Source organism: Equus asinus, chromosome 12 (assembly GCF_041296235.1).
Source record: "Equus asinus isolate D_3611 breed Donkey chromosome 12, EquAss-T2T_v2, whole genome shotgun sequence".
In the NCBI taxonomy this organism is placed as follows: Eukaryota; Metazoa; Chordata; class Mammalia; order Perissodactyla; family Equidae; genus Equus; species Equus asinus.
Genome location: NC_091801.1, coordinates 86,201,375 through 86,210,848, shown reverse-complemented (window position 1 = coordinate 86,210,848; position 9,474 = coordinate 86,201,375). Strand labels below are relative to the sequence as shown.

The following is a 9,474-nucleotide window of genomic DNA, read 5'->3' as shown; positions in this document are numbered from 1 at the left end:
GGGGAGAGGAGGATACCAGGGGAGGAGTTGGGCGAGGAGGACTAGTCCCGGAGCAGGAGGAAGAGACCAGGGGAACCCCAGGAAAGGAGGAGGGACTGGGGAAACAGAAATAAGTTCCCTGAGTGGGATCTCTAGGCAAAGCAGGGGGACGGGTCAGGGGACTCTCAGTGAGGCTGGACACCAGGACCCCTGCAGGGGCCATATGAGAACACTGTCCAGCAGCGTTCGTGTCAGAAACATGGTGGAGCCCACCTGGAAGAACTACAGGTGAGCTGCAGAGCCACATCTCGTCCTTTAGAGCCATGGAGCCAGTATTGGCCTGAGACCACACTCAACGCACCAGGTCCTGCTGCGTGGGCCAGAACACTGAGGCCAGAGGGCAGAGGAGGTGGATCAGGGCCTCCAGGCAACCTTGCCCACCACTTCCACTCACACTGGTTTACAGACAGGTGAACTGAGGCCAGTGGGTGTGACTTAGCTGTGGCTGCCTAACACGTGAGCCACACAGGAAGCGCCGCCGAGAACACCTCTGGGTACAGGCCAGCATCCCAAGTAGAAAGATGGGATCTAAGGATGGAGATGGCAGCAAGGTCAACTGCCCACCCAGAAGCCAGGGAGCACTCTTGCATCTCATCTTCAAATGCTTCTTGCTTCCTGGTGCCCCCCACGGTGTCTCCTGAGTCCAGGACCTGCTATTAAGTGCTCTCTGTGAAGCCCGGCAGTGTTACACAGCAGTCCCCTCTGCGCCCCGCCCCCCCAAACTGATGAATGACAGGGCAGCAACTTTCTCAATCAAGGCTGGTGTTTACTCTCCCAGAAGCGAGTTATGCTAGGATCTGGAGGATGAGCAGGCAAAGGAGCAGTAGGACTGAGTTTGGTAACTTCAGGAGCAGACAGGAGGGGCAGTCAGGAGCCTAGACGTGTGCAGGCCCTATGTGAGGTGTCATCCACCAGTCTTCAGTACAATGAAGTCACTGGGTCAAAGAAATAGGACTCAACACACGTGGAGGATGGCTCTGGCTGCCATGAACAGACAGGAGGCAAGAGTCGGTGTAAGGGGACTAACACCTGGAGGCTCACACAGCACTCAGGGAAGGGATGGGGCGAGGACTGGAAGGCCTACCAGTGAAGGCAAAGAAAGCACAAAAGATTTGAGATTGATTGTGAAGACAGAACTCACACACCAGCTAAAGTATTTAGCATACGTGTCAACCCAGCTTCTGGATTAATCAACTATGTGGGCAGTAGTGTCACTCACTGAAAAGCAGAAGACGAGAAGAGATCCGGAGACTGACCACATGTTTTGGACATATCAAGTTTGAGATGCCCACAAAACATCCAAATGCAGACCTTGAGTAGGCAGTTAGGCTCCAGGCATCTATGCAGTCTGGGATGCAAGTTTGGGAGACGCGGGCAAAAATGACATCACAGCCACTGAGGCCACCTGGAAAATGCAATTCAATGCAGCAGAAGGCCTGGGACTATGACCTGGAGCAGCCGACACTTAGGTCATCCACTAGGCTCAATCAAGTCTTTGGTGGGGACTGTTAGGACAAGAAGCTCTCTGCTCCTAAGAACAAAGTCTGGCCTGCTGGGGGCCATGCTGGCTCCGAAGATGACTTGCTCAGAAATGAAGGCAACAAAAATGACCAAGCACTGGGGTGAGAGCCTGGATCCAGCAATGCCAGACGCCTGCCTCATCTTTGCTTCTCCTAACAGACATAGCTAGCACACGTTTTCACTCATTCACTTTTATAAAAAGTTTTATTGGGGCAATGTGACATAACGACAACACTACACCACATGACCAGACATTCTTCCATAAGTGAGCACCAGTGCACAACTATGCAGCTTTCCCACTAATCCTCATTACCAACAGCTACTACACCTAATACTGGAGGCTGAGTAAAATATTCTTTCTACAACATGCTGAACACTCGCTTCAGTTTTTTGTTGAAGCTTTTCTAAACGGACCTCCCACTTCTGGCAAGAAGGACATTTCATTTGAAAACCTACAAATGGGGTCTTGTGCTTGTCTGACAGTACCCAACAAGGTAATGTCACATCTGCCCAACAGCAATGGCACCAGATTCACTGACCAGCCAGGGACAGACCAACCCCACGTGTGTCCAAAAGAGCATCCCTGGAACGGCTCTGCACTCAAGATAAACCCCTATGCCACCCAGGGAGGGGGACTGTTCCAGGATGGGGGAAAGACTAAAAGAAATTGAACCTAAACTCTTCATCAGGAGTGTCCAGGGGTGCCTTGGCTCCCCTTGCTAGGCGAGGCCTGCAGACCCTTCCATTCTTCTTTCTGGTGGCAGCACCCACGGGCTGCACCTGGGCTGAGTGGGCTGCTGCAGAGGAGGGCAGAGACAGTGTCAGGACTAAATAATAACGGCTAACGTGACCTGTGCCCACACAACCCTAATCCCTTTGTATAAATTAACGGGCTTACTTCTCAAAAACTAAAAGGTAGGTACTATCATCACACCCCTTTTGGCATCAGAGAGATTCACTAACTGTCCTGCTCCTGTCTCCCTGGTCCAGGCCCGAATTGTGTGTTCCTGAGGTCCAGGCTTGCTCATTCCCTGCTCCCCCCAGAGGCTTCCCTGCGCCCATCTCCTCCTCCCGCCAGCGCCGCTGCTCTGGGCTTTTACTTTCTCTCCCTACCCCTTGAACTGTTCTCGGTTGCTCACCAGTCCTGAGGGCCCGCAGCGCCTCGCGCCACTCGCTTTCCATCTGCGCCCTGTAGTCCCCAAACAAGGAGCGCATCAGCTGCCTCTTCCGGGGCAGGGGGGTTCTTTCGCTGCGCAGGGCTCGGATTGCCCCAACAGCCTGCTCTTCTGCGGATAAAAATAAAGGACAGTGATCTCCTCTATGCTCACCTCCTGTCGTCCTCTCGCAAAGGCAGCGATCCCATTCCCTAGCAACACACAGACCATAGCACTGCCCCCGTGCACCCCCAACTCCACAGAAGGGCCCCTCACTCTGTCTCGGGCTGGGTCTCTGCGTCTTGAGGCCCAGCTCCAGCTGCTCCACGCACCACGCCAGCTCCCGGGCCAGCTGCTCTGCCTGTGATGGATTGGGGAGAGTGGCTGTGCGCGTCAGGGCCCCGCGGCCTCCAGCCTCATCCCACAAGGACCCCAAACCCCCATCCCCTCCGCCTCCCTGCCAGCACCCGCCAGTCAGAGACGCGCCCAGGGACTCCGCCCTTGCCTGGGCCTCCGCGCTTAGGGGAGCTTCCTCCGGGGCCGGCTTTTCTGAGGCCTTGCTGCCGCCATTCGCTACGGAGGCCCCGCTCCGGGTTTTCTTTTTCTTCTTTTGCTTCCTAGAGGCCGCGTCGCCTTCAGCGCCGCCGGGGCGCGCCCTCGAGGCGGCGTCGCTGTGCGCTGGGGTTCCTGAGCAGAGACGGACCGCGTTGGACCTCACGGCCGGGGGCCGCGGGGCACCAGGGGCTGCGGGGCGGGGCGGTACCTGCGCCTGGGGCCGCCGCCCTCTCCCGAGGAGGACGTCCTAGGGCCTGGGGAAAGAGGGAGGGGGCAGCACGAGGGTCACGGGGGAGGCCGGCGGCCCAGGACCCGCCACCTGCGCGCCCTCTCCTCCCCGCTCACCTCCATGCGCCGCGGTCGCCGCCGGAACCGACGTAGGGCCTCGGTCCGACGCCGAATTCGCTCCTCCAGAAACGCGCCTGCGGCGCAGCGTTCCTCCGGACGCGAGCGTGCGGTGGGCGGGGCCGCGTTGACCCCCCCCCCCCCCCCCCAGCGCTGGCGGCCGCGGCGTCCTCCCTCCCTGGCAGCTCTGGCGGCTGTTTGGACCGCCGGACGCCGACAGCAGGGCGGTGAAGCCCCTGCGAGAGCGAGGCGGAGAGGACCCAGCATCCTCGGCGCTGCCTCCCCGCGCAGGCCGCGCCTGCACAGCCGCTCCTAACGCTCCATCCCCAGGGCCACTTCCTGGCTCTTGCACACGCCGGTCTCCACTACTACAGTCTTTCCTGCTCGCGCAGCCTCTTCAGAGGATAGATCACAAATCCCATACGTGCAAATACAGATATTCATACTCAGCCGATTCTCTTTATTCGAGGTGGTTCTATAAAGTAGCTGAGAACTGCTTCTGGGGGAACACAGTTCGGTTCCTGGGAGCTGCAGTTCGCAACGTTTTCATCAATCAATTAACACACAACCTTGTTTCATGTGTGCTGCTGTTTAAAGAAACTTTTAAAATATCTGTTGTCGATCATTGACATTGAGCTCACGGCCAGCAGCGCACACGTCCTCCACAAGGCACGTCGCAGCCTCCTTGCAGCTAGGAGCACTAGACGGCGCTTCAGCACCACGCCTCAGGGCCACCGCAAACAGCAAACCACCAAGCAGCACAACAATGCAATAAGCATGCACTGAACGTACCGTGGAGAGGACACTGGTTTACAGTATAAGAACTGGAACAAAGCAGAGTGCCACCTAGTTCAGTCTCAGCTGGGAACATGTCCATCTGGTCACAGATTTTTCACTGCTCTGTGCACGTCTGTGAATGACTGTGAAAGGGCAACTGTTGATTTTGGGGTTACAAACAAGTTCTAGCAAGTAGGCAAATTTGCAAATATGAAATCCACTGTAATGAGGATTGACTGTATATATAAACGTATTTTAAGGTAAAACATTAAAATGCATGTATCTACCATCCAGTTTAAGAAACAGAACATTATCAATATCTTTGAGGACCCAGTGTACTCTTCCTTCCAAGGTCACAATCCACTCCTCCCCTCAGAGAAAACTACACTGAAATTGACCATTTCCTTTTCTTGATACTTATATAATGTAAATATGCGTCTCTAAACAGTATTGTTTAGTCTCGCATATTTTGGACTTTAAATACATCAAATCATCTATATGTGTTCTTAAGCTTGCTGTTTCCTCAATATGTTGTGAGGTTATGCATGTTGCTGTGTACAGCTGTAGTTCATTTTCTTCACTAGTGATATTCCACAACATAAGGAGACCCACCAATAAACATCTGCATTTCTTCCATTTTTTTGCTGTTATTAACAATACACCAGGAATATTCTTGTATGTCTCTTATGTGCAGGAATTTCTCTAAGATATGTCTAGGAGTGGAAAAGCGGAGTTGTAGGGTTATGCACATCTTCCACTTTCCTAGATAATACCAGCATCAACTTTCCAAAGTGGTTGTACCAGGTTACACTCCCACCAGCAGCGTGTTAGAATTTATATGTTCACAGCTTCACTATTCAGTATTATCAGACTTTTAAATTGTCAGTGCGATGATTAACAAATAGTATCTCACTGAGATTTCAATTTTCATTTTTCTGAGTATCTTGTCCTATATTTGTTGGCCATTCATGTTTCTCTTTCTATAAAGTTCTTGTTTATGTCTTTTGTTCAGTTTTCTATTCGATCTACTGTTTCTTATTGAATGTATAGGAGCTATTTATACATTATAAGCTCTAATCTTTTGTCAGTTGTATATAGTACCAATGTCTTCTCCTACTCTGTAGCTTTTCACTTTCTTTATAGTGTACTTTGATGAAAAGAAATTCTCATTTTTTAACCACATTGAATGTATCGATCTTTTTATTTTCCCTTTTTGTGTCTTAAGAATCTTTTCTTAACTTGAGATCATAGTGCTAACTTCCTCTTCTAAAAGTTTATGGTTTTGCCTTTCAAATTCAGTTTTACTCCAACTGAAATTGACTTTTATCTCTATGTAAAGCAGAATTCAATTTTATCTTTAAAATATGGATAATCAACTTTCCTAACCTCATTTGTGGGATTCTGATCTGTGGTGCCACCTCCGCTGCAGTTCATTTCCACACACACACGGGTGTATTTCAGAACGCTACACTTTGTTCCACTAGGCCATTGTAAATTCCAGCACTATGCCACCCTGGTCAACTGCCAACCTTTATAAGTCTGACATTCAAATCAGTCCATCGATTTCCATTAAAAACAGCTTTCAGATTTTTATGAGAATTGAGTTAATTCAGCATTTTGAGAAGAATTTACTCTTTGTATTAAAATAATCATGAATCTGGCATACCTCTCATTTATTTAGGTCTTCTTCAATATTTTTCAATAGTTTTATAACTTTCTCCCTAAAAGTCTTTCACATTTTTCCTAAGTAATCCTACATATGCTATTTTCAAATTGCTATTAGGATTCAAATTGGGGCACAAATCATCTATTTACTTATGGTATAATGAGTTCTTCCATCTGGTATCTTCTTTTTTTAATGTACAGACTTCTCAAGTTCCTTTAGTGAGGTCTTTTGGTGGTGTTTTGGGTTTTGTTTATCCCAAAACATCTATTTTTATTCTCACTCTTGGACGATAGCTTGGATGGAAATAAAATTTGAGGTTAGCAGTTACTATCTCTCAGAATTTTGAAGATGAGCCACCTCTGCAGACCTCTCCCACCTCTAGGACCCCACCCCACCCTGTCTCATCTCTATTACTGTACTGAGCGCTGCCTGGCTTGATGTACATTTGTCTCCCGGCTGGACTGACAGCCCTGAGAAACAGAGACATGTCTTTCCATGCCTTTGATTTGCCATTGCTCAGCAGACCACCTGGCACATAGGAGCTACACAATAGATGTAGTTTGACTTAATCATGAATCATATTGGATTTGAACTGTTACTCTCCAAATATCATATTTTCTATGGTTCCTCTCCTGACATGAAACATGTGAGTTCTTAAAAAAGATTTTCCTGTATTTTCCATAGCCCCAAATATTTATTAAAGTCTGGTATGAATAAGATAATGAGAGAAGTATAATGAAACAAAAAGAGAAGTGCCCTGACCTTGAAGAACGTTGTTTAAGAAAACATACATCCAAACACACTGTCTCTCCATTAACATAATTAGACATTTGGATCAAACTTTTAGTTTTTCCCATTTTTTTTCCTATGACAAAACGTGATTTTTTAAAACTTACCTAACCTGAAGACTTTGTCACAATCTTTATGTTCATGAAGTTTCTCTTCCGAGTGGGTTTTCTGGTGGTGAATAAGCATCACTCAAGGCATTAGTGAATACTTGGGGGCTCTAGATTTCCCTCCATGTCTCCTGAGTAGTGGCCCTTGGTGTAGAGGGGCAGTGAAAGAGGGCAGCATAACTAAACCCACACAGGGCACAGTGTTTGCTGATGGCCAATGACAACACCTCACCAGAGTTATGGACCCTCTACCTCAGACCCAGTGGACTGCCCAGGGACAGGACACAACAGGAGGAGGCTGGGGTTCAAAACTGACCCACCACTGAGTCTAACACCCACTGGGCACTCACTGACACAGCCCTAATGCATGCAGGAGGATGGCTCCTCCCTGCTTATCTGGGCAGCAGAGGTCGTCTCCTGGGAGTTCTCTATCCTTGGGTTTTTGTCTCTCTGGGACCCACGGCTCTCTCCTTTGTTTCAGCTGGGATATCACACCAGGTTTGGAACATGGGATTGCTGCTCATAGAACAGCAAATGCTACATCTTGGGTGCACAGAACACATCTGCACTGGTGCCAGACTCTAGGTGTATGAAGCCCTGTTGTTAGAGACAGGGACTTTGAGAGAAGCCATCATTTTAAAAGTCCAGGGGAAGCTGTGTCTATGGGAAGATGGGTTTACACAGTGGGTTAAGGGTGATATTTGAGCACAGAGAAATAACAAGCTTGTGTGTGCTTTCCTCACTGGAAGGCAGAAAAGCAGTATGGTGCAGTGGTCAAGAGCACTACTGCCAAGGGAGGCAGATCTGCACTCAAATCTCAGCTCCAACACTTACTGTGTGACTTTAAACAAGGTACTTAACCTCTCTGATCATCAACTTCTCCATCTGTAAAGTGGGGGGAGTAGCTGCACCTGCCTTCATTGGTTTGTTGCAAGGATTAAATGAGATAATGTTGGGAAAAGAACTTGGCACAGTGCCAGGATAAAGGCAGTACTCATGGTTGGTATTTATTGGTTTTGGGCTTTCTAGCACCTGCTCCCCTTCTAATAGCAAACAGTTTCCTTTTGGGGAACTATCTCCACCACAGTGTATGTGATCTTGGAGGGATGTTAACTCAAGTTTCCATATTTAGAAGCTGATGGGTCATTAGCTTCCTCTCCCTGCCACAGTCCAGTGAGGGAGAACATGTGACCTATGTATGTGGACTGGAGAGAGGCAGAGGAAACACTGGCGGTAATGTCACTCGGCAGAGCAGACCATTCTGGTGTGTGGGGCCTGCTGCTCCCTGTTTCTCCAGAGCACCCCTGCTTCCCACACTATCTCCCGGGATTCTGTGAGCCTCCCGACTTCCTTCCAACACTTCTTGCAACCAGGAATCCTAGATGGAACAATGGTGACAACGACAAATCAGCCAACACTGGGGTGTGGGCTCCATGCGAGACCTTGGGAGGATTCCTGGAATTGGAGTATGTAAGTTGGTTATCAATGGAGCTCAAAAAGGAAGAAAGTGTAAAACCAGGGATCCCAAAAGGGGATCACCCATTTCCAACTCTCCGTAACAATGCAGAAGAGGAAACTGAACTAACTTTTTTTTTTCAGTCTCTACTATGTGCCAGGTATTCAACTAGGAACTTTAATATACTGGTACCATTTAACTTAAACCACCCTATGAAAAAGGAATTATTCTTCTCTTCATAGAAATCAAGGCTCAGAGAAGTTAAATGTCTTGAACAAGATCCGAAGTACAGAACCCACCCCATCCCAGGTCTGACATTGAATCAGTGGTCTTCCCAGCGTAAGTACAAGTGTAAGACAAGGCCTTCCCTTGTTTCACAGCCCTGATGGATCCTGAGCCCGAAACTCGGTCAGCTTCAGAACCTATGGCTGTGCCCAAGAGAGGATGAAGCTAAGATGCACAGTTAAGAACTGCAGGGTAGGTTTACCCAGCAAGACCAAGTTCCTGGAGGTTTCCAGCATCAGGTCCCTACAGAGGCCCCACTCCACCAAGGAGAGGAGCACGGCCCTGGAAGGTCAGGTTGGCCTGGAGCAGCGAGTAGGAGGATGCAAGTCTGCATGCTTGGGGGGTGCATCAGAACCAGGGGGGCACAGCCAGAGCGCCCACTGGAGGGGGCACCTGCACTCCCCTCATCCCACTCCCCTTCCTGCCCCCCAGCCTCCTGGTCTCTCCCATCTCTCCTGCCCTCGCATGGCCCTGGGCAATCCCACTCTCCAACACCAACTTCCTTCCAAACTAATGTGAATTACCCCCTCAAATTCGCTAAGTCGCCCAGTTGACGGGTTCACCTAAGAGCCACCAGAGAGGAGCCCGGTCCACACGCCTGGAAGCCCTGGGCTTTTCCAAGAGCCTCAGCGGCACTGCGGTTTGTCCCCGCCCCCCAGTTGGCTAATTCACGAGATGACTGTGCAGTTGCCCAAAGGTAAGAAGACTCCGGTAGTTTACTTACTTTTGCACTTTGGAAACTCTGAGCAGCGTCTCGGGCTATCTTTGCTTGTCCGCGAT

At 49.6% G+C, this 9,474-nt stretch overlaps 1 protein-coding gene across 3 annotated transcripts in view; it reads right to left on the bottom strand.

Moving 5' to 3' along the window:
• C12H8orf33 (chromosome 12 C8orf33 homolog) overlaps window positions 1–3,887 on the bottom strand; it is a 32,103-nt gene extending 28,216 nt beyond the window's left edge. For 2 of the 3 annotated variants that reach the window (XR_011493435.1, XR_011493436.1), the window contains exons 1-5: window positions 3,615–3,887; window positions 3,478–3,523; window positions 3,220–3,401; window positions 2,991–3,075; window positions 2,700–2,846 (exon numbers count right to left, since the gene is read on the bottom strand). Coding sequence is in view for 1 of the 3 variants with exons in the window: in XM_014858263.3 (XP_014713749.3) it covers window positions 2,218–2,357; window positions 2,700–2,846; window positions 2,991–3,075; window positions 3,220–3,401; window positions 3,478–3,523; window positions 3,615–3,881 (867 nt within the window). In the remaining 2 variants the exon portion in view is untranslated. Of the gene's footprint in view, window positions 1–1,745; window positions 2,358–2,699; window positions 2,847–2,990; window positions 3,076–3,219; window positions 3,402–3,477; window positions 3,524–3,614 lie in introns of those variants that run through there. The other variant, XM_014858263.3, reaches the window with a different exon arrangement.
• Between the last annotated feature and the right edge of the window lie 5,587 nt (window positions 3,888–9,474).